The 25,326-nt window shown below is 57.3% G+C and overlaps 23 protein-coding genes across 23 annotated transcripts; 7 read left to right on the top strand and 16 right to left on the bottom strand.

Moving 5' to 3' along the window:
• Nucleotides 1-194: 194 nt before the first annotated feature.
• Nucleotides 195-554, bottom strand: LOC145760215 (histone H2B.1-like). The gene has a single exon (XM_082574092.1). It carries the CDS (start codon nt 552-554, stop codon nt 195-197), a length of 360 nt encoding a protein of 119 aa, XP_082430218.1.
• Nucleotides 555-1,038: 484 nt separating this feature from the next.
• On the top strand, nt 1,039-1,422 carry LOC145760214 (histone H2A). The gene has a single exon (XM_082574091.1). The coding sequence runs from the start codon at nt 1,039-1,041 to the stop codon at nt 1,420-1,422; it is 384 nt and encodes a 127-aa protein (XP_082430217.1).
• A 516-nt stretch (nt 1,423-1,938) lies between these two features.
• LOC145760213 (histone H3) lies at nt 1,939-2,349 on the bottom strand. Its single transcript, XM_082574090.1, has one exon. It carries the CDS (start codon nt 2,347-2,349, stop codon nt 1,939-1,941), a length of 411 nt encoding a protein of 136 aa, XP_082430216.1.
• Nucleotides 2,350-2,669: 320 nt separating this feature from the next.
• On the bottom strand, nt 2,670-2,981 carry LOC145760212 (histone H4). Its single transcript, XM_082574089.1, has one exon. It carries the CDS (start codon nt 2,979-2,981, stop codon nt 2,670-2,672), a length of 312 nt encoding a protein of 103 aa, XP_082430215.1.
• Nucleotides 2,982-3,342: 361 nt separating this feature from the next.
• On the bottom strand, nt 3,343-3,957 carry LOC145760210 (uncharacterized). Its single transcript, XM_082574088.1, has one exon. It carries the CDS (start codon nt 3,955-3,957, stop codon nt 3,343-3,345), a length of 615 nt encoding a protein of 204 aa, XP_082430214.1.
• A 720-nt stretch (nt 3,958-4,677) lies between these two features.
• Nucleotides 4,678-5,037, bottom strand: LOC145760209 (histone H2B.1-like). Its single transcript, XM_082574087.1, has one exon. The coding sequence runs from the start codon at nt 5,035-5,037 to the stop codon at nt 4,678-4,680; it is 360 nt and encodes a 119-aa protein (XP_082430213.1).
• A 483-nt stretch (nt 5,038-5,520) lies between these two features.
• Nucleotides 5,521-5,904, top strand: LOC145760208 (histone H2A, orphon-like). The gene has a single exon (XM_082574086.1). The coding sequence runs from the start codon at nt 5,521-5,523 to the stop codon at nt 5,902-5,904; it is 384 nt and encodes a 127-aa protein (XP_082430212.1).
• A 493-nt stretch (nt 5,905-6,397) lies between these two features.
• On the top strand, nt 6,398-6,781 carry LOC145760587 (histone H2A). The gene has a single exon (XM_082574508.1). The coding sequence runs from the start codon at nt 6,398-6,400 to the stop codon at nt 6,779-6,781; it is 384 nt and encodes a 127-aa protein (XP_082430634.1).
• Nucleotides 6,782-7,303: 522 nt separating this feature from the next.
• LOC145760207 (histone H3) lies at nt 7,304-7,714 on the bottom strand. The gene has a single exon (XM_082574084.1). It carries the CDS (start codon nt 7,712-7,714, stop codon nt 7,304-7,306), a length of 411 nt encoding a protein of 136 aa, XP_082430210.1.
• Nucleotides 7,715-8,034: 320 nt separating this feature from the next.
• LOC145760206 (histone H4) lies at nt 8,035-8,346 on the bottom strand. Its single transcript, XM_082574083.1, has one exon. The coding sequence runs from the start codon at nt 8,344-8,346 to the stop codon at nt 8,035-8,037; it is 312 nt and encodes a 103-aa protein (XP_082430209.1).
• Nucleotides 8,347-8,707: 361 nt separating this feature from the next.
• LOC145760205 (uncharacterized) lies at nt 8,708-9,319 on the bottom strand. The gene has a single exon (XM_082574082.1). It carries the CDS (start codon nt 9,317-9,319, stop codon nt 8,708-8,710), a length of 612 nt encoding a protein of 203 aa, XP_082430208.1.
• A 720-nt stretch (nt 9,320-10,039) lies between these two features.
• LOC145760203 (histone H2B.1-like) lies at nt 10,040-10,399 on the bottom strand. The gene has a single exon (XM_082574081.1). The coding sequence runs from the start codon at nt 10,397-10,399 to the stop codon at nt 10,040-10,042; it is 360 nt and encodes a 119-aa protein (XP_082430207.1).
• Nucleotides 10,400-10,882: 483 nt separating this feature from the next.
• Nucleotides 10,883-11,266, top strand: LOC145760202 (histone H2A, orphon-like). The gene has a single exon (XM_082574080.1). It carries the CDS (start codon nt 10,883-10,885, stop codon nt 11,264-11,266), a length of 384 nt encoding a protein of 127 aa, XP_082430206.1.
• A 493-nt stretch (nt 11,267-11,759) lies between these two features.
• Nucleotides 11,760-12,143, top strand: LOC145760447 (histone H2A). The gene has a single exon (XM_082574342.1). The coding sequence runs from the start codon at nt 11,760-11,762 to the stop codon at nt 12,141-12,143; it is 384 nt and encodes a 127-aa protein (XP_082430468.1).
• A 516-nt stretch (nt 12,144-12,659) lies between these two features.
• LOC145759190 (histone H3) lies at nt 12,660-13,070 on the bottom strand. Its single transcript, XM_082572956.1, has one exon. It carries the CDS (start codon nt 13,068-13,070, stop codon nt 12,660-12,662), a length of 411 nt encoding a protein of 136 aa, XP_082429082.1.
• Nucleotides 13,071-13,390: 320 nt separating this feature from the next.
• LOC145760201 (histone H4) lies at nt 13,391-13,702 on the bottom strand. Its single transcript, XM_082574079.1, has one exon. It carries the CDS (start codon nt 13,700-13,702, stop codon nt 13,391-13,393), a length of 312 nt encoding a protein of 103 aa, XP_082430205.1.
• Nucleotides 13,703-14,063: 361 nt separating this feature from the next.
• LOC145760200 (uncharacterized) lies at nt 14,064-14,681 on the bottom strand. Its single transcript, XM_082574078.1, has one exon. It carries the CDS (start codon nt 14,679-14,681, stop codon nt 14,064-14,066), a length of 618 nt encoding a protein of 205 aa, XP_082430204.1.
• Nucleotides 14,682-15,401: 720 nt separating this feature from the next.
• On the bottom strand, nt 15,402-15,761 carry LOC145760199 (histone H2B.1-like). The gene has a single exon (XM_082574077.1). It carries the CDS (start codon nt 15,759-15,761, stop codon nt 15,402-15,404), a length of 360 nt encoding a protein of 119 aa, XP_082430203.1.
• Nucleotides 15,762-16,244: 483 nt separating this feature from the next.
• On the top strand, nt 16,245-16,628 carry LOC145760198 (histone H2AX-like). The gene has a single exon (XM_082574076.1). The coding sequence runs from the start codon at nt 16,245-16,247 to the stop codon at nt 16,626-16,628; it is 384 nt and encodes a 127-aa protein (XP_082430202.1).
• Nucleotides 16,629-17,121: 493 nt separating this feature from the next.
• On the top strand, nt 17,122-17,505 carry LOC145760432 (histone H2A). The gene has a single exon (XM_082574321.1). It carries the CDS (start codon nt 17,122-17,124, stop codon nt 17,503-17,505), a length of 384 nt encoding a protein of 127 aa, XP_082430447.1.
• Nucleotides 17,506-18,027: 522 nt separating this feature from the next.
• LOC145759191 (histone H3) lies at nt 18,028-18,438 on the bottom strand. The gene has a single exon (XM_082572957.1). The coding sequence runs from the start codon at nt 18,436-18,438 to the stop codon at nt 18,028-18,030; it is 411 nt and encodes a 136-aa protein (XP_082429083.1).
• A 320-nt stretch (nt 18,439-18,758) lies between these two features.
• Nucleotides 18,759-19,070, bottom strand: LOC145760197 (histone H4). The gene has a single exon (XM_082574075.1). The coding sequence runs from the start codon at nt 19,068-19,070 to the stop codon at nt 18,759-18,761; it is 312 nt and encodes a 103-aa protein (XP_082430201.1).
• Nucleotides 19,071-19,431: 361 nt separating this feature from the next.
• Nucleotides 19,432-20,043, bottom strand: LOC145760196 (uncharacterized). The gene has a single exon (XM_082574073.1). It carries the CDS (start codon nt 20,041-20,043, stop codon nt 19,432-19,434), a length of 612 nt encoding a protein of 203 aa, XP_082430199.1.
• Between the last annotated feature and the right edge of the window lie 5,283 nt (nt 20,044-25,326).

Below are 25,326 nucleotides of genomic sequence, written 5' to 3'. Positions count from 1 at the left end.
ATTTCGATCTTCTCGCCGCTATTTGCGAACGAGCGAACAACAACAACAACAACTTTGTCTGATAATAAAAATATTAATAAACGTGTTTTTCGATGGGGCCCGCGAACGGGCGTGGTGGCTTTTCTCTTTCGAGCACGAGGGGTGGCTCTGAAAAGAGCCGTTTCGCTGTTTTTTTTTTCGTCGTCGTCGAAAAACTACTTCGAGCTGGTGTATTTGGTCACGGCCTTGGTGCCCTCCGACACGGCGTGCTTGGCCAGTTCGCCGGGCAAGAGCAGTCGCACGGCGGTCTGGATTTCGCGGCTGCTGATCGTGTGCCGCTTGTTGTAGGTTGCCAGGCGCGAGCCCTCGGACGCGATTCGCTCGAAGATGTCGTTCACGAACGAGTTCATGATGCTCATCGCCTTGCTGGAGATGCCGGTGTCGGGGTGCACCTGCTTGAGCACCTTGTAAATGTAGATGCTGAAGCTCTCCTTTCGGCGGGCGCGTCGCTTCTTTTTGTTTTCGGCCGGCGCGGCCTTCTTGACTGCCTTCTTCGTGCCTTTTGATGCTGCCATCGTGTTGTCGCGGTTGTGGTGGGTTTGCGAGCTGAGTGTGGCGGCTGGTCGGCGCGCTCGCTTTTAAAGCCGCCGCTATGCAAATGAGCACTCGAAGCGCCGGCCAATCGCAGGCGCGCGAGCCGTTCGAGCGACTCGGCAACGGCCAATCGGCGTTCCGCCGCCTTCGCCACGGGGGGCTTTCCCTTATGCAAATTGGCCATCGAAACGGGCGCCAATCGCAGTCTAGCGAGTTGCGGCGCTCGCCACGCGATTGGTCGACGCGCGCGCTAACTGCAGCGCATACGAAACAACGGGGGGCTTTCCCTTATGCAAATTGGCCATCGAAACGGGCACCAATCGCAGTCGAGCGAGTTGCGGCGCGCGCCGCGCGATTGGTCGACGACCGGTCGGCGCGCGCAAAACTGCAGCATATATAAAGCGACTCGAGCGGCGACGGCCTCACAGTCTTACTTTGAAGCACCAACCGCAACTACGAATCAACATGTCAGGACGAGGTAAAGGAAACGCCGGAGGCAAAGCGAAGGCAAAGCCGAAGAGCCGCTCGTCGCGCGCGGGCCTGCAGTTCCCCGTCGGCCGCGTGCATCGACTTCTCCGCCAGGGTCACTACTCGGAGCGCGTCGGCGCCGGCGCGCCTGTCTACATGGCCGCCGTGCTCGAGTACTTGAGCGCCGAGGTGTTGGAATTGGCCGGCAACGCCGCGCGAGACAACAAGAAAACCCGAATCATCCCGCGCCACTTGCAGCTGGCCATTCGCAACGACGAGGAACTCAACAAGCTGCTCGGCGGCGTCACGATCGCTCAGGGCGGCGTGCTGCCCAACATCCAGGCCGTGCTTTTGCCCAAAAAGACCTCGAAGAAGGCCTGAGCAACGACGACGGCGCGAACGAAAAAACTCGAAACGGCTCTTTTCAGAGCCACCCGAACAGAATTGCAGAGAGATGCCCGGACTTCGAATGTTTTCGTCGTCATTTTGCGCCGCGCCCTCGTTGCCAATTTTCGGCAAACACACGTGCGCGAACCAACCGCCGCTCCTCGCTGTGTCGCAGCCAGTGGGGGGTTTCCCTCTTTTTTCGCGACCTGCTAGCTTTCTCGAAACGAGAGCGCGAGTCGCTTCGGCGGCAAAAGAACGTCGCGCTGGCCGATCGGCGCGCCTCTTTCTCTCTTGCCTGTCGCAGCCAGTGGGGGGTTTCCCTCTTTTGCCCGACCGGCTAGCTTTCTCGAAACGAGGCCGAGAGCGCGGGTCGCTTCGGCGGCAAAAGAACGTCGCACGGCCGGTCGGCCAATCGCGCGGCGCCGGCCGACGTTACTCGGAACTCTTTCTTGTTGAACGGGTGGCTCTGAAAAGAGCCGTTTGTGTGGTGCGGCACGCTGCTGCGTTCGCCTAGGCCCTCTCGCCTCGAATTCGCCTGGCCAGCTGGATGTCTTTCGGCATGATGGTCACGCGCTTGGCGTGGATCGCGCACAAGTTGGTGTCCTCGAACAGACCGACGAGGTAAGCTTCGCTGGCCTCCTGCAGGGCCATCACGGCGCTGCCCTGAAAGCGGAGGTCGGTCTTGAAGTCCTGCGCGATTTCGCGCACGAGTCGCTGGAAGGGCAGCTTGCGAATGAGCAGCTCGGTCGACTTCTGGTAACGCCTGATCTCGCGCAGCGCGACTGTCCCCGGTCGATAACGGTGGGGCTTCTTGACGCCGCCCGTGGCCGGCGCACTTTTGCGGGCGGCCTTGGTGGCGAGCTGCTTGCGAGGCGCCTTGCCTCCTGTCGACTTTCGAGCTGTCTGCTTGGTTCTTGCCATTTCTTTGCTTTTTGCTTGGTCTGCTTGTTTACTGCGACGACGTTCCACTGAAACTGATGTCGTCGCTCGGTTCGAAGCGCCTTTTATACTGCCACTGCGTCGCTTGCCGTTGGTCGAAGAATTGGCGCGCCGGCGCGCGGCCAATGAGCGCGCTCCGCTGAGCGCCAATGAAACGGCGCCGAGCGAGGCCGGGAAGGCGAGTCGATTCGGCGGCGAAAAAAACATCGCCCGGCGTGCCGGTCTAAGTAACTCTCTCTTGCGTTAAACGGGTGGCCCTGAAAAGGGCCGATTGTGTTGCTGTCGCCTGCGTGGCCCGCCGCCTAACCGCCGAAGCCGTACAGCGTTCGCCCTTGGCGCTTCAAAGCGTAGACGACGTCGAGCGCGGTTACGGTCTTCCGTTTTGCATGTTCGGTGTAGGTGACCGCGTCGCGAATCACGTTCTCGAGAAAGACCTTGAGCACGCCGCGAGTCTCTTCGTAGATAAGGCCGGAGATTCGTTTGACGCCGCCCCGTCGAGCGAGACGCCTGATCGCGGGCTTCGTGATACCCTGGATGTTGTCGCGCAGAACCTTGCGATGTCGTTTCGCGCCCCCCTTTCCCAAGCCTTTTCCGCCTTTGCCTCGTCCTGACATGTTGCTGATAAGTGAGTGAGTTGTTGTTGCTGCTTCGCTGTCCGCTGAAGAATGTGCTCGACTTCGGCCGGCGCGCGCCTTTATACGGGCCGAGTCGGACGCGAGCGAAACGCGAAAGCGCGCTTTGGCGCATTTTCACCGCCGCGACCAATCGGCGTGCAGCGCGCGCCCCCCGCACGTTTCGTGCTTCGCCGCGGGGCGCCGAACGTCGAAGGGCGGTCGATCGCGAGCGACGCCGCCCGGCCACCTGCCGGCTTCGTAATTACCCCGACCCCGGGAATCTCTCTCGACTGAAACAACGGGTGGCCCTGAAAAGAGCCGTTGTGTGAGGGCGCGCCAGACGGGCGCAACGCCGCGCCGGCTACTTCTTGCTGGCCTTTTTCGCCGTCGTCGACTTTTTCGCGGCGACCTTCTTCACGGCGGGCTTCTTCGGCTTCGGCTTGGCGGCCGCGAGCTTCTTGGCCGCCGTCGTGGCCTTTTTCGCGGCGGGCTTCTTGGCTGCCTTTTTCGGCGTGGCCTTCTTCGAGGCGGCGGGCGCCGACTTCTTGGCCGCGGCCCGCTTGTTTTTGGACGGCGTGCCGGTCTTCTTCTGGCCGGCCGCGGGCTTCTTCTTCTTCGCTGCTGCGGCGGCGGCCGGCTTTTTAGCGGCGGCGGCGGCGGCGGGCTTCTTCTTCTTCTCGGCGACGGGAAGCTTGAAAGAGCCGGACGCGCCCGTGCCCTTGGTCTGCGCGAGAGTCTTGTCGGCGGTCATTCGCTTGACGGCGGCGGTGACGTTGCGGCTGGCCGTGCCGTCCTTTACGTCGTAGTTGCTCTGTATGTAGCTGACGATGGCCTGGCGAGACGTGCCGCGTTTGTTCTTGGTCGCGGCCACGGCGGCGGCGACCATGACCCGGTAGGTGGGGTGCGCCGGCGGCGCGGCCTTCGGCGTCTTCTTGGCTTTGCCGGCGGACTGTTGCTGTTGCTGTTGGGCTGTCATGTTGGTTGGTCTTCGTTCGATTTCGCTTTTCGCTATGAAAGCCCGGCCACTGCTGTGACGCGTTATAAATAGCTCGCTGTCGAACCGAAACGAAACGACGCGAACGGAGCGATCGGCCTGGCGGCGGCTTTTGCTGGCGAATCTGTGCTAAGGCGCGAGCACGTTTCTTGCTGCGGCGCGGCCGCGCGACCTCGGACGGAGCTCGGCAGCGGCTCGAAACGAGCGTCTTCGGCCGCCGCAGCCCCCCGTCGCGTCGCCGTGCGCGTGGTGGCCGAGCTTCGCTCGCGGTCGGTCGCCGAACCTCGGCAAAACGTTGCCGGGCCGCGTTTTGGCGAGTTTGCTCGCCTCGTTCGGCCCGTTCGGCGAGCGACGGGCCCGCGCCGCCGTCTTTCGTCGCCTTGGCGCCTCGCAGGAACCGCGGCGCGCCCAAGGGCGCAGGTCTGGCCGTCGTGGGGCGTAGCCGTCCCGTCGTTTTGCGAGCTCGCGCGGCCGCCGAAAGCACTCGAGCGACCGGGGCCCGAGCGAAATTTCGATCTTCTCGCCGCTATTTGCGAACGAGCGAACAACAACAACAACAACTTTGTCTGATAATAAAAATATTAATAAACGTGTTTTTCGATGGGGCCCGCGAACGGGCGTGGTGGCTTTTCTCTTTCGAGCACGAGGGGTGGCTCTGAAAAGAGCCGTTTCGCTGTTTTTTTTTTCGTCGTCGTCGAAAAACTACTTCGAGCTGGTGTATTTGGTCACGGCCTTGGTGCCCTCCGACACGGCGTGCTTGGCCAGTTCGCCGGGCAAGAGCAGTCGCACGGCGGTCTGGATTTCGCGGCTGCTGATCGTGTGCCGCTTGTTGTAGGTTGCCAGGCGCGAGCCCTCGGACGCGATTCGCTCGAAGATGTCGTTCACGAACGAGTTCATGATGCTCATCGCCTTGCTGGAGATGCCGGTGTCGGGGTGCACCTGCTTGAGCACCTTGTAAATGTAGATGCTGAAGCTCTCCTTTCGGCGGGCGCGTCGCTTCTTTTTGTTTTCGGCCGGCGCGGCCTTCTTGACTGCCTTCTTCGTGCCTTTTGATGCTGCCATCGTGTTGTCGCGGTTGTGGTGGGTTTGCGAGCTGAGTGTGGCGGCTGGTCGGCGCGCTCGCTTTTAAAGCCGCCGCTATGCAAATGAGCACTCGAAGCGCCGGCCAATCGCAGGCGCGCGAGCCGTTCGAGCGACTCGGCAACGGCCAATCGGCGTTCCGCCGCCTTCGCCACGGGGGGCTTTCCCTTATGCAAATTGGCCATCGAAACGGGCGCCAACGCAGTCTAGCGAGTTGCGGCGCTCGCCACGCGATTGGTCGACGCGCGCGCTAACTGCAGCGCATACGAAACAACGGGGGGCTTTCCCTTATGCAAATTGGCCATCGAAACGGGCACCAATCGCAGTCGAGCGAGTTGCGGCGCGCGCCGCGCGATTGGTCGACGACCGGTCGGCGCGCGCAAAACTGCAGCATATATAAAGCGACTCGAGCGGCGACGGCCTCACAGTCTTACTTTGAAGCACCAACCGCAACTACGAATCAACATGTCAGGACGAGGTAAAGGAAACGCCGGAGGCAAAGCGAAGGCAAAGCCGAAGAGCCGCTCGTCGCGCGCGGGCCTGCAGTTCCCCGTCGGCCGCGTGCATCGACTTCTCCGCCAGGGTCACTACTCGGAGCGCGTCGGCGCCGGCGCGCCTGTCTACATGGCCGCCGTGCTCGAGTACTTGAGCGCCGAGGTGTTGGAATTGGCCGGCAACGCCGCGCGAGACAACAAGAAAACCCGAATCATCCCGCGCCACTTGCAGCTGGCCATTCGCAACGACGAGGAACTCAACAAGCTGCTCGGCGGCGTCACGATCGCTCAGGGCGGCGTGCTGCCCAACATCCAGGCCGTGCTTTTGTGCCTTTTGATGCTTCGTGCCTTTTGATGCTGCCATCGTGTTGTCGCGGTTGTGGTGGGTTTGCGAGCTGAGTGTGGCGGCTGGTCGGCGCGCTCGCTTTTAAAGCCGCCGCTATGCAAATGAGCACTCGAAGCGCCGGCCAATCGCAGGCGCGCGAGCCGTTCGAGCGACTCGGCAACGGCCAATCGGCGTTCCGCCGCCTTCGCCACGGGGGGCTTTCCCTTATGCAAATTGGCCATCGAAACGGGCGCCAATCGCAGTCTAGCGAGTTGCGGCGCTCGCCACGCGATTGGTCGACGCGCGCGCTAACTGCAGCGCATACGAAACAACGGGGGGCTTTCCCTTATGCAAATTGGCCATCGAAACGGGCACCAATCGCAGTCGAGCGAGTTGCGGCGCGCGCCGCGCGATTGGTCGACGACCGGTCGGCGCGCGCAAAACTGCAGCATATATAAAGCGACTCGAGCGGCGACGGCCTCACAGTCTTACTTTGAAGCACCAACCGCAACTACGAATCAACATGTCAGGACGAGGTAAAGGAAACGCCGGAGGCAAAGCGAAGGCAAAGCCGAAGAGCCGCTCGTCGCGCGCGGGCCTGCAGTTCCCCGTCGGCCGCGTGCATCGACTTCTCCGCCAGGGTCACTACTCGGAGCGCGTCGGCGCCGGCGCGCCTGTCTACATGGCCGCCGTGCTCGAGTACTTGAGCGCCGAGGTGTTGGAATTGGCCGGCAACGCCGCGCGAGACAACAAGAAAACCCGAATCATCCCGCGCCACTTGCAGCTGGCCATTCGCAACGACGAGGAACTCAACAAGCTGCTCGGCGGCGTCACGATCGCTCAGGGCGGCGTGCTGCCCAACATCCAGGCCGTGCTTTTGCCCAAAAAGACCTCGAAGAAGGCCTGAGCAACGACGACGGCGCGAACGAAAAAACTCGAAACGGCTCTTTTCAGAGCCACCCGAACAGAATTGCAGAGAGATGCCCGGACTTCGAATGTTTTCGTCGTCATTTTGCGCCGCGCCCTCGTTGCCAATTTTCGGCAAACACACGTGCGCGAACCAACCGCCGCTCCTCGCTGTGTCGCAGCCAGTGGGGGGTTTCCCTCTTTTTTCGCGACCTGCTAGCTTTCTCGAAACGAGGCCGAGAGCGCGAGTCGCTTCGGCGGCAAAAGAACGTCGCGCTGGCCGATCGGCGCGCCTCTTTCTCTCTTGCCTGTCGCAGCCAGTGGGGGGTTTCCCTCTTTTGCCCGACCGGCTAGCTTTCTCGAAACGAGGCCGAGAGCGCGGGTCGCTTCGGCGGCAAAAGAACGTCGCACGGCCGGTCGGCCAATCGCGCGGCGCCGGCCGACGTTACTCGGAACTCTTTCTTGTTGAACGGGTGGCTCTGAAAAGAGCCGTTTGTGTGGTGCGGCACGCTGCTGCGTTCGCCTAGGCCCTCTCGCCTCGAATTCGCCTGGCCAGCTGGATGTCTTTCGGCATGATGGTCACGCGCTTGGCGTGGATCGCGCACAAGTTGGTGTCCTCGAACAGACCGACGAGGTAAGCTTCGCTGGCCTCCTGCAGGGCCATCACGGCGCTGCCCTGAAAGCGGAGGTCGGTCTTGAAGTCCTGCGCGATTTCGCGCACGAGTCGCTGGAAGGGCAGCTTGCGAATGAGCAGCTCGGTCGACTTCTGGTAACGCCTGATCTCGCGCAGCGCGACTGTCCCCGGTCGATAACGGTGGGGCTTCTTGACGCCGCCCGTGGCCGGCGCACTTTTGCGGGCGGCCTTGGTGGCGAGCTGCTTGCGAGGCGCCTTGCCTCCTGTCGACTTTCGAGCTGTCTGCTTGGTTCTTGCCATTTCTTTGCTTTTTGCTTGGTCTGCTTGTTTACTGCGACGACGTTCCACTGAAACTGATGTCGTCGCTCGGTTCGAAGCGCCTTTTATACTGCCACTGCGTCGCTTGCCGTTGGTCGAAGATTTGGCGCGCCGGCGCGCGGCCAATGAGCGCGCTCCGCTGAGCGCCAATGAAACGGCGCCGAGCGAGGCCGGGAAGGCGAGTCGATTCGGCGGCGAAAAAAACATCGCCCGGCGTGCCGGTCTAAGTAACTCTCTCTTGCGTTAAACGGGTGGCCCTGAAAAGGGCCGATTGTGTTGCTGTCGCCTGCGTGGCCCGCCGCCTAACCGCCGAAGCCGTACAGCGTTCGCCCTTGGCGCTTCAAAGCGTAGACGACGTCGAGCGCGGTTACGGTCTTCCGTTTTGCATGTTCGGTGTAGGTGACCGCGTCGCGAATCACGTTCTCGAGAAAGACCTTGAGCACGCCGCGAGTCTCTTCGTAGATAAGGCCGGAGATTCGTTTGACGCCGCCCCGTCGAGCGAGACGCCTGATCGCGGGCTTCGTGATACCCTGGATGTTGTCGCGCAGAACCTTGCGATGTCGTTTCGCGCCCCCCTTTCCCAAGCCTTTTCCGCCTTTGCCTCGTCCTGACATGTTGCTGATAAGTGAGTGAGTTGTTGTTGCTGCTTCGCTGTCCGCTGAAGAATGTGCTCGACTTCGGCCGGCGCGCGCCTTTATACGGGCCGAGTCGGACGCGAGCGAAACGCGAAAGCGCGCTTTGGCGCATTTTCACCGCCGCGACCAATCGGCGTGCAGCGCGCGCACCCCGCTCGTTTCGTGCTTCGCCGCGGGGCGCCGAACGTCGAAGGGCGGTCGATCGCGAGCGACGCCGCCCGGCCACCTGCCGGCTTCGTAATTACCCCGACCCCGGGAATCTCTCTCGACTGAAACAACGGGTGGCCCTGAAAAGAGCCGTTGTGTGAGGGCGCGCCAGACGGGCGCAACGCCGCGCCGGCTACTTCTTGCTGGCCTTTTTCGCCGTCGTCGACTTTTTCGCGGCGACCTTCTTCACGGCGGGCTTCTTCGGCTTCGGCTTGGCGGCCGCGAGCTTCTTGGCCGCCGTCGTGGCCTTTTTCGCGGCGGGCTTCTTGGCTGCCTTTTTCGGCGTGGCCTTCTTCGAGGCGGCGGGCGCCGACTTCTTGGCCGCGGCCCGTTTGTTTTTGGACGGCGTGCCGGTCTTCTTCTGGCCGGCCGCGGGCTTCTTCTTCTTCGCTGCTGCGGCGGCGGCCGGCTTTTTAGCGGCGGCGGCGGCGGGCTTCTTCTTCTTCTCGGCGACGGGAAGCTTGAAAGAGCCGGACGCGCCCGTGCCCTTGGTCTGCGCGAGAGTCTTGTCGGCGGTCATTCGCTTGACGGCGGCGGTGACGTTGCGGCTGGCCGTGCCGTCCTTTACGTCGTAGTTGCTCCGTATGTAGCTGACGATGGCCTGGCGAGACGTGCCGCGTTTGTTCTTGGTCGCGGCCACGGCGGCGGCGACCATGACCCGGTAGGTGGGGTGCGCCGGCGGCGCGGCCTTCGGCGTCTTCTTGGCTTTGCCGGCGGACTGTTGCTGTTGCTGTTGGGCTGTCATGTTGGTTGGTCTTCGTTCGATTTCGCTTTTCGCTATGAAAGCCCGGCCACTGCTATGACGCGTTATAAATAGCTCGCTGTCGAACCGAAACGAAACGACGCGAACGGAGCGATCGGCCTGGCGGCGGCTTTTGCTGGCGAATCTGTGCTAAGGCGCGAGCACGTTTCTTGCTGCGGCGCGGCCGCGCGACCTCGGACGGAGCTCGGCAGCGGCTCGAAACGAGCGTCTTCGGCCGCCGCAGCCCCCCGTCGCGTCGCCGTGCGCGTGGTGGCCGAGCTTCGCTCGCGGTCGGTCGCCGAACCTCGGCAAAACGCTGCCGGGCCGCGTTTTGGCGAGTTTGCTCGCCTCGTTCGGCCCGTTCGGCGAGCGACGGGCCCGCGCCGCCGCCTTTCGTCGCCTTGGCGCCTCGCAGGAACCGCGGCGCGCCCAAGGGCGCAGGTCTGGCCGTCGTGGGGCGTAGCCGTCCCGTCGTTTTGCGAGCTCGCGCGGCCGCCGAAAGCACTCGAGCGACCGGGGCCCGAGCGAAATTTCGATCTTCTCGCCGCTATTTGCGAACGAGCGAACAACAACAACAACAACTTTGTCTGATAATAAAAATATTAATAAACGTGTTTTTCGATGGGGCCCGCGAACGGGCGTGGTGGCTTTTCTCTTTCGAGCACGAGGGGTGGCTCTGAAAAGAGCCGTTTCGCTGTTTTTTTTTTCGTCGTCGTCGAAAAACTACTTCGAGCTGGTGTATTTGGTCACGGCCTTGGTGCCCTCCGACACGGCGTGCTTGGCCAGTTCGCCGGGCAAGAGCAGTCGCACGGCGGTCTGGATTTCGCGGCTGCTGATCGTGTGCCGCTTGTTGTAGGTTGCCAGGCGCGAGCCCTCGGACGCGATTCGCTCGAAGATGTCGTTCACGAACGAGTTCATGATGCTCATCGCCTTGCTGGAGATGCCGGTGTCGGGGTGCACCTGCTTGAGCACCTTGTAAATGTAGATGCTGAAGCTCTCCTTTCGGCGGGCGCGTCGCTTCTTTTTGTTTTCGGCCGGCGCGGCCTTCTTGACTGCCTTCTTCGTGCCTTTTGATGCTGCCATCGTGTTGTCGCGGTTGTGGTGGGTTTGCGAGCTGAGTGTGGCGGCTGGTCGGCGCGCTCGCTTTTAAAGCCGCCGCTATGCAAATGAGCACTCGAAGCGCCGGCCAATCGCAGGCGCGCGAGCCGTTCGAGCGACTCGGCAACGGCCAATCGGCGTTCCGCCGCCTTCGCCACGGGGGGCTTTCCCTTATGCAAATTGGCCATCGAAACGGGCGCCAACGCAGTCTAGCGAGTTGCGGCGCTCGCCACGCGATTGGTCGACGCGCGCGCTAACTGCAGCGCATACGAAACAACGGGGGGCTTTCCCTTATGCAAATTGGCCATCGAAACGGGCACCAATCGCAGTCGAGCGAGTTGCGGCGCGCGCCGCGCGATTGGTCGACGACCGGTCGGCGCGCGCAAAACTGCAGCATATATAAAGCGACTCGAGCGGCGACGGCCTCACAGTCTTACTTTGAAGCACCAACCGCAACTACGAATCAACATGTCAGGACGAGGTAAAGGAAACGCCGGAGGCAAAGCGAAGGCAAAGCCGAAGAGCCGCTCGTCGCGCGCGGGCCTGCAGTTCCCCGTCGGCCGCGTGCATCGACTTCTCCGCCAGGGTCACTACTCGGAGCGCGTCGGCGCCGGCGCGCCTGTCTACATGGCCGCCGTGCTCGAGTACTTGAGCGCCGAGGTGTTGGAATTGGCCGGCAACGCCGCGCGAGACAACAAGAAAACCCGAATCATCCCGCGCCACTTGCAGCTGGCCATTCGCAACGACGAGGAACTCAACAAGCTGCTCGGCGGCGTCACGATCGCTCAGGGCGGCGTGCTGCCCAACATCCAGGCCGTGCTTTTGTGCCTTTTGATGCTTCGTGCCTTTTGATGCTGCCATCGTGTTGTCGCGGTTGTGGTGGGTTTGCGAGCTGAGTGTGGCGGCTGGTCGGCGCGCTCGCTTTTAAAGCCGCCGCTATGCAAATGAGCACTCGAAGCGCCGGCCAATCGCAGGCGCGCGAGCCGTTCGAGCGACTCGGCAACGGCCAATCGGCGTTCCGCCGCCTTCGCCACGGGGGGCTTTCCCTTATGCAAATTGGCCATCGAAACGGGCGCCAATCGCAGTCTAGCGAGTTGCGGCGCTCGCCACGCGATTGGTCGACGCGCGCGCTAACTGCAGCGCATACGAAACAACGGGGGGCTTTCCCTTATGCAAATTGGCCATCGAAACGGGCACCAATCGCAGTCGAGCGAGTTGCGGCGCGCGCCGCGCGATTGGTCGACGACCGGTCGGCGCGCGCAAAACTGCAGCATATATAAAGCGACTCGAGCGGCGACGGCCTCACAGTCTTACTTTGAAGCACCAACCGCAACTACGAATCAACATGTCAGGACGAGGTAAAGGAAACGCCGGAGGCAAAGCGAAGGCAAAGCCGAAGAGCCGCTCGTCGCGCGCGGGCCTGCAGTTCCCCGTCGGCCGCGTGCATCGACTTCTCCGCCAGGGTCACTACTCGGAGCGCGTCGGCGCCGGCGCGCCTGTCTACATGGCCGCCGTGCTCGAGTACTTGAGCGCCGAGGTGTTGGAATTGGCCGGCAACGCCGCGCGAGACAACAAGAAAACCCGAATCATCCCGCGCCACTTGCAGCTGGCCATTCGCAACGACGAGGAACTCAACAAGCTGCTCGGCGGCGTCACGATCGCTCAGGGCGGCGTGCTGCCCAACATCCAGGCCGTGCTTTTGCCCAAAAAGACCTCGAAGAAGGCCTGAGCAACGACGACGGCGCGAACGAAAAAACTCGAAACGGCTCTTTTCAGAGCCACCCGAACAGAATTGCAGAGAGATGCCCGGACTTCGAATGTTTTCGTCGTCATTTTGCGCCGCGCCCTCGTTGCCAATTTTCGGCAAACACACGTGCGCGAACCAACCGCCGCTCCTCGCTGTGTCGCAGCCAGTGGGGGGTTTCCCTCTTTTTTCGCGACCTGCTAGCTTTCTCGAAACGAGAGCGCGAGTCGCTTCGGCGGCAAAAGAACGTCGCGCTGGCCGATCGGCGCGCCTCTTTCTCTCTTGCCTGTCGCAGCCAGTGGGGGGTTTCCCTCTTTTGCCCGACCGGCTAGCTTTCTCGAAACGAGGCCGAGAGCGCGGGTCGCTTCGGCGGCAAAAGAACGTCGCACGGCCGGTCGGCCAATCGCGCGGCGCCGGCCGACGTTACTCGGAACTCTTTCTTGTTGAACGGGTGGCTCTGAAAAGAGCCGTTTGTGTGGTGCGGCACGCTGCTGCGTTCGCCTAGGCCCTCTCGCCTCGAATTCGCCTGGCCAGCTGGATGTCTTTCGGCATGATGGTCACGCGCTTGGCGTGGATCGCGCACAAGTTGGTGTCCTCGAACAGACCGACGAGGTAAGCTTCGCTGGCCTCCTGCAGGGCCATCACGGCGCTGCCCTGAAAGCGGAGGTCGGTCTTGAAGTCCTGCGCGATTTCGCGCACGAGTCGCTGGAAGGGCAGCTTGCGAATGAGCAGCTCGGTCGACTTCTGGTAACGCCTGATCTCGCGCAGCGCGACTGTCCCCGGTCGATAACGGTGGGGCTTCTTGACGCCGCCCGTGGCCGGCGCACTTTTGCGGGCGGCCTTGGTGGCGAGCTGCTTGCGAGGCGCCTTGCCTCCTGTCGACTTTCGAGCTGTCTGCTTGGTTCTTGCCATTTCTTTGCTTTTTGCTTGGTCTGCTTGTTTACTGCGACGACGTTCCACTGAAACTGATGTCGTCGCTCGGTTCGAAGCGCCTTTTATACTGCCACTGCGTCGCTTGCCGTTGGTCGAAGAATTGGCGCGCCGGCGCGCGGCCAATGAGCGCGCTCCGCTGAGCGCCAATGAAACGGCGCCGAGCGAGGCCGGGAAGGCGAGTCGATTCGGCGGCGAAAAAAACATCGCCCGGCGTGCCGGTCTAAGTAACTCTCTCTTGCGTTAAACGGGTGGCCCTGAAAAGGGCCGATTGTGTTGCTGTCGCCTGCGTGGCCCGCCGCCTAACCGCCGAAGCCGTACAGCGTTCGCCCTTGGCGCTTCAAAGCGTAGACGACGTCGAGCGCGGTTACGGTCTTCCGTTTTGCATGTTCGGTGTAGGTGACCGCGTCGCGAATCACGTTCTCGAGAAAGACCTTGAGCACGCCGCGAGTCTCTTCGTAGATAAGGCCGGAGATTCGTTTGACGCCGCCCCGTCGAGCGAGACGCCTGATCGCGGGCTTCGTGATACCCTGGATGTTGTCGCGCAGAACCTTGCGATGTCGTTTCGCGCCCCCCTTTCCCAAGCCTTTTCCGCCTTTGCCTCGTCCTGACATGTTGCTGATAAGTGAGTGAGTTGTTGTTGCTGCTTCGCTGTCCGCTGAAGAATGTGCTCGACTTCGGCCGGCGCGCGCCTTTATACGGGCCGAGTCGGACGCGAGCGAAACGCGAAAGCGCGCTTTGGCGCATTTTCACCGCCGCGACCAATCGGCGTGCAGCGCGCGCCCCCCGCACGTTTCGTGCTTCGCCGCGGGGCGCCGAACGTCGAAGGGCGGTCGATCGCGAGCGACGCCGCCCGGCCACCTGCCGGCTTCGTAATTACCCCGACCCCGGGAATCTCTCTCGACTGAAACAACGGGTGGCCCTGAAAAGAGCCGTTGTGTGAGGGCGCGCCAGACGGGCGCAACGCCGCGCCGGCTACTTCTTGCTGGCCTTTTTCGCCGTCGTCGACTTTTTCGCGGCGACCTTCTTCACGGCGGGCTTCTTCGGCTTCGGCTTGGCGGCCGCGAGCTTCTTGGCCGCCGTCGTGGCCTTTTTCGCGGCGGGCTTCTTGGCTGCCTTTTTCGGCGTGGCCTTCTTCGAGGCGGCGGGCGCCGACTTCTTGGCCGCGGCCCGCTTGTTTTTGGACGGCGTGCCGGTCTTCTTCTGGCCGGCCGCGGGCTTCTTCTTCTTCGCTGCTGCGGCGGCGGCCGGCTTTTTAGCGGCGGCGGCGGCGGCGGCGGGCTTCTTCTTCTTCTCGGCGACGGGAAGCTTGAAAGAGCCGGACGCGCCCGTGCCCTTGGTCTGCGCGAGAGTCTTGTCGGCGGTCATTCGCTTGACGGCGGCGGTGACGTTGCGGCTGGCCGTGCCGTCCTTTACGTCGTAGTTGCTCTGTATGTAGCTGACGATGGCCTGGCGAGACGTGCCGCGTTTGTTCTTGGTCGCGGCCACGGCGGCGGCGACCATGACCCGGTAGGTGGGGTGCGCCGGCGGCGCGGCCTTCGGCGTCTTCTTGGCTTTGCCGGCGGACTGTTGCTGTTGCTGTTGGGCTGTCATGTTGGTTGGTCTTCGTTCGATTTCGCTTTTCGCTATGAAAGCCCGGCCACTGCTGTGACGCGTTATAAATAGCTCGCTGTCGAACCGAAACGAAACGACGCGAACGGAGCGATCGGCCTGGCGGCGGCTTTTGCTGGCGAATCTGTGCTAAGGCGCGAGCACGTTTCTTGCTGCGGCGCGGCCGCGCGACCTCGGACGGAGCTCGGCAGCGGCTCGAAACGAGCGTCTTCGGCCGCCGCAGCCCCCCGTCGCGTCGCCGTGCGCGTGGTGGCCGAGCTTCGCTCGCGGTCGGTCGCCGAACCTCGGCAAAACGTTGCCGGGCCGCGTTTTGGCGAGTTTGCTCGCCTCGTTCGGCCCGTTCGGCGAGCGACGGGCCCGCGCCGCCGTCTTTCGTCGCCTTGGCGCCTCGCAGGAACCGCGGCGCGCCCAAGGGCGCAGGTCTGGCCGTCGTGGGGCGTAGCCGTCCCGTCGTTTTGCGAGCTCGCGCGGCCGCCGAAAGCACTCGAGCGACCGGGGCCCGAGCGAAATTTCGATCTTCTCGCCGCTATTTGCGAACGAGCGAACAACAACAACAACAACTTTGTCTGATAATAAAAATATTAATAAACGTGTTTTTCGATGGGGCCCGCGAACGGGCGTGGTGGCTTTTCTCTTTCGAGCACGAGGGGTGGCTCTGAAAAGAGCCGTTTCGCTGTTTTTTTTTTCGTCGTCGTCGAAAAACTACTTCGAGCTGGTGTATTTGGTCACGGCCTTGGTGCCCTCCGACACGGCGTGCTTGGCCAGTTCGCCGGGCAAGAGCAGTCGCACGGCGGTCTGGATTTCGCGGCTGCTGATCGTGTGCCGCTTGTTGTAGGTTGCCAGGCGCGAGCCCTCGGACGCGATTCGCTCGAAGATGTCGTTCACGAACGAGTTCATGATGCTCATCGCCTTGCTGGAGATGCCGGTGTCGGGGTGCACCTGCTTGAGCACCTTGTAAATGTAGATGCTGAAGCTCTCCTTTCGGCGGGCGCGTCGCTTCTTTTTGTTTTCGGCCGGCGCGGCCTTCTTGACTGCCTTCTTCGTGCCTTTTGATGCTGCCATCGTGTTGTCGCGGTTGTGGTGGGTTTGCGAGCTGAGTGTGGCGGCTGGTCGGCGCGCTCGCTTTTAAAGCCGCCGCTATGCAAATGAGCACTCGAAGCGCCGGCCAATCGCAGGCGCGCGAGCCGTTCGAGCGACTCGGCAACGGCCAATCGGCGTTCCGCCGCCTTCGCCACGGGGGGCTTTCCCTTATGCAAATTGGCCATCGAAACGGGCGCCAACGCAGTCTAGCGAGTTGCGGCGCTCGCCACGCGATTGGTCGACGCGCGCGCTAACTGCAGCGCATACGAAACAACGGGGGGCTTTCCCTTATGCAAATTGGCCATCGAAACGGGCACCAATCGCAGTCGAGCGAGTTGCGGCGCGCGCCGCGCGATTGGTCGACGACCGGTCGGCGCGCGCAAAACTGCAGCATATATAAAGCGACTCGAGCGGCGACGGCCTCACAGTCTTACTTTGAAGCACCAACCGCAACTACGAATCAACATGTCAAGACGAGGTAAAGGAAACGCCGGAGGCAAAGCGAAGGCAAAGCCGAAGAGCCGCTCGTCGCGCGCGGGCCTGCAGTTCCCCGTCGGCCGCGTGCATCGACTTCTCCGCCAGGGTCACTACTCGGAGCGCGTCGGCGCCGGCGCGCCTGTCTACATGGCCGCCGTGCTCGAGTACTTGAGCGCCGAGGTGTTGGAATTGGCCGGCAACGCCGCGCGAGACAACAAGAAAACCCGAATCATCCCGCGCCACTTGCAGCTGGCCATTCGCAACGACGAGGAACTCAACAAGCTGCTCGGCGGCGTCACGATCGCTCAGGGCGGCGTGCTGCCCAACATCCAGGCCGTGCTTTTGTGCCTTTTGATGCTTCGTGCCTTTTGATGCTGCCATCGTGTTGTCGCGGTTGTGGTGGGTTTGCGAGCTGAGTGTGGCGGCTGGTCGGCGCGCTCGCTTTTAAAGCCGCCGCTATGCAAATGAGCACTCGAAGCGCCGGCCAATCGCAGGCGCGCGAGCCGTTCGAGCGACTCGGCAACGGCCAATCGGCGTTCCGCCGCCTTCGCCACGGGGGGCTTTCCCTTATGCAAATTGGCCATCGAAACGGGCGCCAATCGCAGTCTAGCGAGTTGCGGCGCTCGCCACGCGATTGGTCGACGCGCGCGCTAACTGCAGCGCATACGAAACAACGGGGGGCTTTCCCTTATGCAAATTGGCCATCGAAACGGGCACCAATCGCAGTCGAGCGAGTTGCGGCGCGCGCCGCGCGATTGGTCGACGACCGGTCGGCGCGCGCAAAACTGCAGCATATATAAAGCGACTCGAGCGGCGACGGCCTCACAGTCTTACTTTGAAGCACCAACCGCAACTACGAATCAACATGTCAGGACGAGGTAAAGGAAACGCCGGAGGCAAAGCGAAGGCAAAGCCGAAGAGCCGCTCGTCGCGCGCGGGCCTGCAGTTCCCCGTCGGCCGCGTGCATCGACTTCTCCGCCAGGGTCACTACTCGGAGCGCGTCGGCGCCGGCGCGCCTGTCTACATGGCCGCCGTGCTCGAGTACTTGAGCGCCGAGGTGTTGGAATTGGCCGGCAACGCCGCGCGAGACAACAAGAAAACCCGAATCATCCCGCGCCACTTGCAGCTGGCCATTCGCAACGACGAGGAACTCAACAAGCTGCTCGGCGGCGTCACGATCGCTCAGGGCGGCGTGCTGCCCAACATCCAGGCCGTGCTTTTGCCCAAAAAGACCTCGAAGAAGGCCTGAGCAACGACGACGGCGCGAACGAAAAAACTCGAAACGGCTCTTTTCAGAGCCACCCGAACAGAATTGCAGAGAGATGCCCGGACTTCGAATGTTTTCGTCGTCATTTTGCGCCGCGCCCTCGTTGCCAATTTTCGGCAAACACACGTGCGCGAACCAACCGCCGCTCCTCGCTGTGTCGCAGCCAGTGGGGGGTTTCCCTCTTTTTTCGCGACCTGCTAGCTTTCTCGAAACGAGGCCGAGAGCGCGAGTCGCTTCGGCGGCAAAAGAACGTCGCGCTGGCCGATCGGCGCGCCTCTTTCTCTCTTGCCTGTCGCAGCCAGTGGGGGGTTTCCCTCTTTTGCCCGACCGGCTAGCTTTCTCGAAACGAGGCCGAGAGCGCGGGTCGCTTCGGCGGCAAAAGAACGTCGCACGGCCGGTCGGCCAATCGCGCGGCGCCGGCCGACGTTACTCGGAACTCTTTCTTGTTGAACGGGTGGCTCTGAAAAGAGCCGTTTGTGTGGTGCGGCACGCTGCTGCGTTCGCCTAGGCCCTCTCGCCTCGAATTCGCCTGGCCAGCTGGATGTCTTTCGGCATGATGGTCACGCGCTTGGCGTGGATCGCGCACAAGTTGGTGTCCTCGAACAGACCGACGAGGTAAGCTTCGCTGGCCTCCTGCAGGGCCATCACGGCGCTGCCCTGAAAGCGGAGGTCGGTCTTGAAGTCCTGCGCGATTTCGCGCACGAGTCGCTGGAAGGGCAGCTTGCGAATGAGCAGCTCGGTCGACTTCTGGTAACGCCTGATCTCGCGCAGCGCGACTGTCCCCGGTCGATAACGGTGGGGCTTCTTGACGCCGCCCGTGGCCGGCGCACTTTTGCGGGCGGCCTTGGTGGCGAGCTGCTTGCGAGGCGCCTTGCCTCCTGTCGACTTTCGAGCTGTCTGCTTGGTTCTTGCCATTTCTTTGCTTTTTGCTTGGTCTGCTTGTTTACTGCGACGACGTTCCACTGAAACTGATGTCGTCGCTCGGTTCGAAGCGCCTTTTATACTGCCACTGCGTCGCTTGCCGTTGGTCGAAGATTTGGCGCGCCGGCGCGCGGCCAATGAGCGCGCTCCGCTGAGCGCCAATGAAACGGCGCCGAGCGAGGCCGGGAAGGCGAGTCGATTCGGCGGCGAAAAAAACATCGCCCGGCGTGCCGGTCTAAGTAACTCTCTCTTGCGTTAAACGGGTGGCCCTGAAAAGGGCCGATTGTGTTGCTGTCGCCTGCGTGGCCCGCCGCCTAACCGCCGAAGCCGTACAGCGTTCGCCCTTGGCGCTTCAAAGCGTAGACGACGTCGAGCGCGGTTACGGTCTTCCGTTTTGCATGTTCGGTGTAGGTGACCGCGTCGCGAATCACGTTCTCGAGAAAGACCTTGAGCACGCCGCGAGTCTCTTCGTAGATAAGGCCGGAGATTCGTTTGACGCCGCCCCGTCGAGCGAGACGCCTGATCGCGGGCTTCGTGATACCCTGGATGTTGTCGCGCAGAACCTTGCGATGTCGTTTCGCGCCCCCCTTTCCCAAGCCTTTTCCGCCTTTGCCTCGTCCTGACATGTTGCTGATAAGTGAGTGAGTTGTTGTTGCTGCTTCGCTGTCCGCTGAAGAATGTGCTCGACTTCGGCCGGCGCGCGCCTTTATACGGGCCGAGTCGGACGCGAGCGAAACGCGAAAGCGCGCTTTGGCGCATTTTCACCGCCGCGACCAATCGGCGTGCAGCGCGCGCACCCCGCTCGTTTCGTGCTTCGCCGCGGGGCGCCGAACGTCGAAGGGCGGTCGATCGCGAGCGACGCCGCCCGGCCACCTGCCGGCTTCGTAATTACCCCGACCCCGGGAATCTCTCTCGACTGAAACAACGGGTGGCCCTGAAAAGAGCCGTTGTGTGAGGGCGCGCCAGACGGGCGCAACGCCGCGCCGGCTACTTCTTGCTGGCCTTTTTCGCCGTCGTCGACTTTTTCGCGGCGACCTTCTTCACGGCGGGCTTCTTCGGCTTCGGCTTGGCGGCCGCGAGCTTCTTGGCCGCCGTCGTGGCCTTTTTCGCGGCGGGCTTCTTGGCTGCCTTTTTCGGCGTGGCCTTCTTCGAGGCGGCGGGCGCCGACTTCTTGGCCGCGGCCCGCTTGTTTTTGGACGGCGTGCCGGTCTTCTTCTGGCCGGCCGCGGGCTTCTTCTTCTTCGCTGCTGCGGCGGCGGCCGGCTTTTTAGCGGCGGCGGCGGCGGGCTTCTTCTTCTTCTCGGCGACGGGAAGCTTGAAAGAGCCGGACGCGCCCGTGCCCTTGGTCTGCGCGAGAGTCTTGTCGGCGGTCATTCGCTTGACGGCGGCGGTGACGTTGCGGCTGGCCGTGCCGTCCTTTACGTCGTAGTTGCTCCGTATGTAGCTGACGATGGCCTGGCGAGACGTGCCGCGTTTGTTCTTGGTCGCGGCCACGGCGGCGGCGACCATGACCCGGTAGGTGGGGTGCGCCGGCGGCGCGGCCTTCGGCGTCTTCTTGGCTTTGCCGGCGGACTGTTGCTGTTGCTGTTGGGCTGTCATGTTGTATTTTTTGTTTATTTGCATTAAATAAGGGTGATACAAATAAAGAATATTGCGCGTAATTCATAACAAAAAAAACAAAAAGGAAAATAACAAGGAGTACGGGTGATGAAAATGGAGAAATACATTAAAGTTCAAAATAACAATAGTAAATGTTCACGGCGTTTACATGCATATAGTTAAAGTAAAAAATTGAAAACATTGAAAGGATTAGTAAGGAGAAAATAGGTTTATTTTGGCAGTGTTATGTACGTTAATTTTTAGGTTATTGCTGTGTGGTAGTGGTGTTCTGTTGTCTGTATTACTTGTACTAATTCGGCTATTTGGCTAATGTATATCGGGTATGGCTTATTTGTTTCAAAGTGGAGTCTGGATTGTATGGATTGAATATAGGAAGCGATTAATTTTTTTTGTGAGAAGGTATGTTTTTCATAGACTATTTTATTCCTGTATTGCCAAATTTTATGGTGGAGTGTTGATATTAGTAGTACGTATTGGTCTAGGTTTACTATTGAAATTGTTGAAGGTGGGCTTAAGTTCATATGGTCGGAATTTTGAAATATGTTATGGTCATGTCCAGTGAGTTTTGTAAAAATGTTGTTGGTATAAGTGAGCAGGGGAGAAATTTTGTTGCATTTGTGGAGTAAGTGGATTGACGTTTCATATGCGTTTGTATTGCAGAGAGGGCAGTTTGAATTATTGTCTAGGAGATTGGGTAAGAAAGTTGATCTGGTGGAAAGTACATTTTGAGTAATTTTATAATTTATAGTTTTTAGGTTGTTTGAGAGAATGTTATTGTGTATGTTCGGCCATACAGTGGTGTTGTCTTGTTTAGGTTGGTTGTTCAGGGTTTTGTAAAGTTTTGAGATTGAGTTTAATTGGAGGTGCTTTGGGGTTAATTTGTAATTGTTAATGATGTCGATGTAGTGTTTATAAAGTGGTGTAAGTATGTCGGCGTGTGGAATCGAATTTAGGTAAGGCATTTCATACGTTTTGGAGAGGAGGAGTCCGATATTATATTCGATTGTTAAGTCTTGCGGAGATGGAGGAGTACTGTTTTTACGAAAATTAAAGTGGGAGAATATTGGTTTGAGAAAGAAAAGGTCCGAGTAAAGCCTTATATTGGGGAAATTGTAGCCCCCGTTAGTTCGAGTAAGTGCCAGGGTTTCCAGCTGTAATTGATTTTGATTTTTAAGGGCGTATCTTAAGATTATGTTGGAGATGGTGATTTGTTTTGTTTTTGGGATTGGGTAGACTGATGCAAAATTTATAATATGTGGCAGGAGCTTTGTTTTGGAAAGTACAGCTTTGTGGTCTAGTGTCGAAAATATTTTTCTTAGACATTTTTCTTCGTCGGATATCTTTTGGCATATGTGGTTCCAATGTTGCGTTATAAATTTAGGTTTTCCAATTGGGATGTTAAGTGGAGTTATTACAGAATTAGTCCAAGTGATATTTTGAGGTAGGTTTATTACAGCAGTGGGTGGGTTGATAAGCAGTGCTTTGGTTTTTTCGTGATTGAGTTTCAGTCCGGAGGCATTTGAGAAAAGTTGAAGAGTTGATAGGGCAGCGTGGATGGACCGGGGGGTGGTAAGGGTCAGGGTTATGTCGTCGGCATACGCGACCGTTTTGATGGTATGTCGGCTTGTAAGTCGTACTCCGATGACATCTTGTTGATGTTGCATGTACAGGAGTAGCGGTTCTAGAGCAAGAGTAAACAAGTGTAGGCTTAGGGGACATCCTTGTCTGACACCGTTTCGAATCGGGACGGGGGATGTTGGATGTTTATTTATGTATATAGTGGAGAAAATGTCTGAGTGTAAAGTGTCGATTAGTTTAATGAATTTTTGAGGAAAATTGAAGTGTTGTAGAGTTTGCGACAGGAAAGAATGACTGATGGAGTCGAAAGCCTTGGCAAAGTCGAGTGAAAGCATGTAGCCTGTTACTTTATTGTAAGACAATTTATGGTAGATGTCTCTCAGTAGCAGGCTTGCACCTACAACTGAGAGGCCTGGTTGAGCAAATTGGGTTCCACTGAGTAAAAATGGTGTTATGAGTTTTATCCGGTTGGCTAATATTTTGTTAAACAATTTAAGGTCTGAATTTAGTAAAGAGATGGGGCGGTAATTTTTTATCTCAGATTTGGAGCTTTTTTTGTGAATAAGGGTAATTTTTCCAGTTTTGAAATTTGCTGGGATTAATCCAGTTTCAAGAAAATGGTTGAACAGTTTTAGCAGAGGTGGAAGCAAGGCTTCCTGTTGGGAGATAAACAATTCGTTAGAAAGACCATCAGGGCCTGGGGCTTTGTTTTTAGTAAGGCTTTTAATTGTTGTCAGAATTTCTGCTTTTGTTATCGGCTTGGTTAAGAGATCTGATTGGTCTGTTGTTAATTGTGGAAATTGTTGGTTAAAAAAGGGGTGGGTGTTAACTAAAGTTGGTGGCTTGTAAATATTTTTATAGTAGTTGAAAGTTATGTCTAGGAGTTCACGGGTTTTTGTAACGGGCAGAAGATGGTCGTCGTATAGTTCGAGGATTTCCGTGGGCTCGGTTTTTGATTTCAAAAGGGAATATATGTAGCTGTCCGGGGCGTTGGTATATGTTGTGGAAAGTATTGTTTGCAGAATTTTGTTTTTGGTATGAGATCTGTGTAAATTGTACAGTTGTTTTTTAAGGTTGAAATATTTCTGGGTCAATTGTTGATTTAGATTTCCTTGTAAGTTTAATTTTGCCTCTTCAAGTTGTAGTTCTAGTTTATTTCTCATATCGGTAAAATTATTTGAGTGCTTTTTGGCGAATTTGATATTGGCATTTTTTATAAAACTCTTAATTTTAGTCCACGTATTTGTTATTTCTGTTGTGTTGTCGTTCAGGTGTGGTATGGTATGTGATATGTAATGTGTAAAAGATGGGTCCAGATAGATTTTGATGTTATTTCGCCAAGTGCCTTGGCCCTTGTTTGTTTTTTGTGCTGAGCTGAGAGTTAGATCTGCTGTGACAAAATCATGGTCGGAAAGGCAGCATGGTATTATGTTGTGGGATATTGTTTTAATTTGGTTTGATGTATATATTCTATCTATTCTTGATTGACTGGTTAAACTGGTATACGTATATTGTTTTATTTTTGGTTGGAGTTTCCTTAATGCATCAGCTATAGAAAGGGTTTCGCAAAATCGAAAGAACGAATGATTGTTAGTTTTGTTGATAATTGGTGGGTTGAGATCGAGTTTGAAGTTTTCAATGTTATTAAAATCACCAGCTACAATTGTGGGGTATTGCGATGAAACCAGGTGAAAGATAGAGTTAAAATAGTTGGTATTTTCAGTCAAGTTTTTGTAATGACCGGAGCAAGGTGCATAAATGTTGACTATGTGAAAGGTGTGGGTATACGTATCTATATCGATACTTATTGTGCGGCCGTCTGGAGTAAGATTAACGTTTTTGGCTATTAAATTATTTGTGTTTATTAGAATTGCAACGCCCCCACGAGCGATGGTAGATGTGGGGGAGGAGGAGAAAAAGGATTTGCCAGCCTTCCATTCGTTGGACCAGAGCTGTTCAAGATGGTGGTGGGAGTGAGTTTCCTGCAGTAGTATTATGGAATTTTGGGTCTGAGAAAGGCTGGCAAAAAGGGCTTGGCGTTTTACGGGGTCGCCAAGCCCGTTGCAGTTCAAGGAGGTAATTTTTAACATCGACGTCATCCAGGTGTGTATTTAAAAAAGATTATTTTCGATTTATGGAAAGTAGGTAGGTAAGGTTTTGGTAATTTGTTGTTGTGTAAAATTGGGTTTATTTTGTGCCTTTGGTTGTGAAATTTAGCGTTGGTTTGATTTTTGCGATTATGGGTTGGTTTTAACTGTGGGTTCCAGGTGTTAAGCATATTATACATAAAACGAATGAAAGCAATATAAATTAGAAAAATCATTATATTAAAGTTTAAGGTTACGAGAAATGTTAAAAAGGTACCGTTTGGTTTGCTTGGGGTCCTTCCGGGGTGGAGTCTTGATCGTCGGATGAGGTTGAACATTCTAATGTGAGATTATGTTCATGATGGTATTGTTCTATGGTTCTTCTTTCTTCGTCGGTTATAAATACACAAGAGTCTATGGTTGTTAGTTTTGATGTTGATAGTTGGTGAGATGGTGTAGAATGGTGAAAGAGTGGTCGTTTAGGCGGCGGTCCGGAGGCTTGAGAAGATCCACTGCTGATCATTGATTGCTCAGCTTGGTGTGGTTTTACGGGTTGGTTGTTGTTTTCTTTCACGATTTTTTGTTGTGGTGTGTTGACTTTATTCGATGCTTGTTGTTGGGTGTCTGCATTTTGTGGTACTTTTGGGGTTCTTTGTCCAAAATAGTAAACTGGAAAGTGGTAGCCTTGAATTTTGAAAAATGTAGGGATTTTTACTTGCTTTAGGAGGTCACCGTTTACATAAAAGAAACGTTTTCCTGTAAGGATACCGTTTGGGTCTCGTTGTCTATGCACCTTTGTAACTGGCAGATTGTAAGTTTGTAAAAAAATTTCTATAATCGGTTCATCTGTGTATCGGCCTGGTATATCTTGCACCGTTATGGGTACGAAGTCCTGTTTCCAGAGCTTGCAGTAGCTGACATTTTGCCACGTTTTATTATCAATTAAGTTGTTGACATTGGCTTCCAGTTTTTTAGCATTTTGCCTGTTGTTCATTGTGATAATAGCTAGGCCGTTGAATTTGCAGAATAGACTTTCAAGATGTGTGGGTTCAAATTTTAGGTTTTTAATTTCGTTGATAAGCCAATTTCGAGGTCTCATTTCAGTGAATTTTATCAACACATCTGTTTCGTGGTCACAGACGAATTGGTTTTGGTTTGGAACGGTTGAAGGTTTTGTTGTAATTTGGGCGTAAGTTGGTTGATTGTTGGCGGTTTTTGATGTTGAAGGATAGTTTTCTTCATTATTTTTTGGGGGAGGGGTTTCATTGTTGATGTAGTGGTATTGGGTTTGGTTGTCGTAGGTTTTTTGAGAATGTTTTGTTCTTGGTGGTATTACAGGCCTAGTTGGAGTATGGGTTGGAGTTGGGTTAAGCGGTGAAGTGTTTAGGGTATCTGCTACTGCTTGGTTGTTTTTCGCAGCATTTCTGTTTCTTTTCGCCATTTTGGCAGTGGGGATGTATAATCTGGGTTGAGGGGTCTTCAGAAAAATATACTCCTATTTGTGGTGCTTGTTTTTTTTCAGAAATTAAGTAGTAATCCAAAGATTCTGTAGAACTCTTTGTTAACTTTCACTGAACTAAGACTGACAGACAAAAAT

Source organism: Corella eumyota, chromosome 7 (assembly GCF_963082875.1).
Source record: "Corella eumyota chromosome 7, kaCorEumy4.1, whole genome shotgun sequence".
Taxonomy (NCBI): Eukaryota; Metazoa; Chordata; class Ascidiacea; order Phlebobranchia; family Corellidae; genus Corella; species Corella eumyota.
The sequence above is the reverse complement of the archived record's forward strand: the minus strand, read 5'-3'. Positions and strand labels throughout refer to the sequence as shown.

Excerpts from the sequence above, each read along its gene's own strand:
- LOC145760215 (XM_082574092.1), bottom strand. The coding sequence starts at position 554 with ATGGCAGCATCAAAAGGCACGAAGAAGGCAGTCAAGAAGGCCGCGCCG.
- LOC145760214 (XM_082574091.1), top strand. The coding sequence starts at position 1,039 with ATGTCAGGACGAGGTAAAGGAAACGCCGGAGGCAAAGCGAAGGCAAAG.
- LOC145760213 (XM_082574090.1), bottom strand. The coding sequence starts at position 2,349 with ATGGCAAGAACCAAGCAGACAGCTCGAAAGTCGACAGGAGGCAAGGCG.
- LOC145760212 (XM_082574089.1), bottom strand. The coding sequence starts at position 2,981 with ATGTCAGGACGAGGCAAAGGCGGAAAAGGCTTGGGAAAGGGGGGCGCG.
- LOC145760210 (XM_082574088.1), bottom strand. The coding sequence starts at position 3,957 with ATGACAGCCCAACAGCAACAGCAACAGTCCGCCGGCAAAGCCAAGAAG.
- LOC145760209 (XM_082574087.1), bottom strand. The coding sequence starts at position 5,037 with ATGGCAGCATCAAAAGGCACGAAGAAGGCAGTCAAGAAGGCCGCGCCG.
- LOC145760208 (XM_082574086.1), top strand. The coding sequence starts at position 5,521 with ATGTCAGGACGAGGTAAAGGAAACGCCGGAGGCAAAGCGAAGGCAAAG.
- LOC145760587 (XM_082574508.1), top strand. The coding sequence starts at position 6,398 with ATGTCAGGACGAGGTAAAGGAAACGCCGGAGGCAAAGCGAAGGCAAAG.
- LOC145760207 (XM_082574084.1), bottom strand. The coding sequence starts at position 7,714 with ATGGCAAGAACCAAGCAGACAGCTCGAAAGTCGACAGGAGGCAAGGCG.
- LOC145760206 (XM_082574083.1), bottom strand. The coding sequence starts at position 8,346 with ATGTCAGGACGAGGCAAAGGCGGAAAAGGCTTGGGAAAGGGGGGCGCG.
- LOC145760205 (XM_082574082.1), bottom strand. The coding sequence starts at position 9,319 with ATGACAGCCCAACAGCAACAGCAACAGTCCGCCGGCAAAGCCAAGAAG.
- LOC145760203 (XM_082574081.1), bottom strand. The coding sequence starts at position 10,399 with ATGGCAGCATCAAAAGGCACGAAGAAGGCAGTCAAGAAGGCCGCGCCG.
- LOC145760202 (XM_082574080.1), top strand. The coding sequence starts at position 10,883 with ATGTCAGGACGAGGTAAAGGAAACGCCGGAGGCAAAGCGAAGGCAAAG.
- LOC145760447 (XM_082574342.1), top strand. The coding sequence starts at position 11,760 with ATGTCAGGACGAGGTAAAGGAAACGCCGGAGGCAAAGCGAAGGCAAAG.
- LOC145759190 (XM_082572956.1), bottom strand. The coding sequence starts at position 13,070 with ATGGCAAGAACCAAGCAGACAGCTCGAAAGTCGACAGGAGGCAAGGCG.
- LOC145760201 (XM_082574079.1), bottom strand. The coding sequence starts at position 13,702 with ATGTCAGGACGAGGCAAAGGCGGAAAAGGCTTGGGAAAGGGGGGCGCG.
- LOC145760200 (XM_082574078.1), bottom strand. The coding sequence starts at position 14,681 with ATGACAGCCCAACAGCAACAGCAACAGTCCGCCGGCAAAGCCAAGAAG.
- LOC145760199 (XM_082574077.1), bottom strand. The coding sequence starts at position 15,761 with ATGGCAGCATCAAAAGGCACGAAGAAGGCAGTCAAGAAGGCCGCGCCG.
- LOC145760198 (XM_082574076.1), top strand. The coding sequence starts at position 16,245 with ATGTCAAGACGAGGTAAAGGAAACGCCGGAGGCAAAGCGAAGGCAAAG.
- LOC145760432 (XM_082574321.1), top strand. The coding sequence starts at position 17,122 with ATGTCAGGACGAGGTAAAGGAAACGCCGGAGGCAAAGCGAAGGCAAAG.
- LOC145759191 (XM_082572957.1), bottom strand. The coding sequence starts at position 18,438 with ATGGCAAGAACCAAGCAGACAGCTCGAAAGTCGACAGGAGGCAAGGCG.
- LOC145760197 (XM_082574075.1), bottom strand. The coding sequence starts at position 19,070 with ATGTCAGGACGAGGCAAAGGCGGAAAAGGCTTGGGAAAGGGGGGCGCG.
- LOC145760196 (XM_082574073.1), bottom strand. The coding sequence starts at position 20,043 with ATGACAGCCCAACAGCAACAGCAACAGTCCGCCGGCAAAGCCAAGAAG.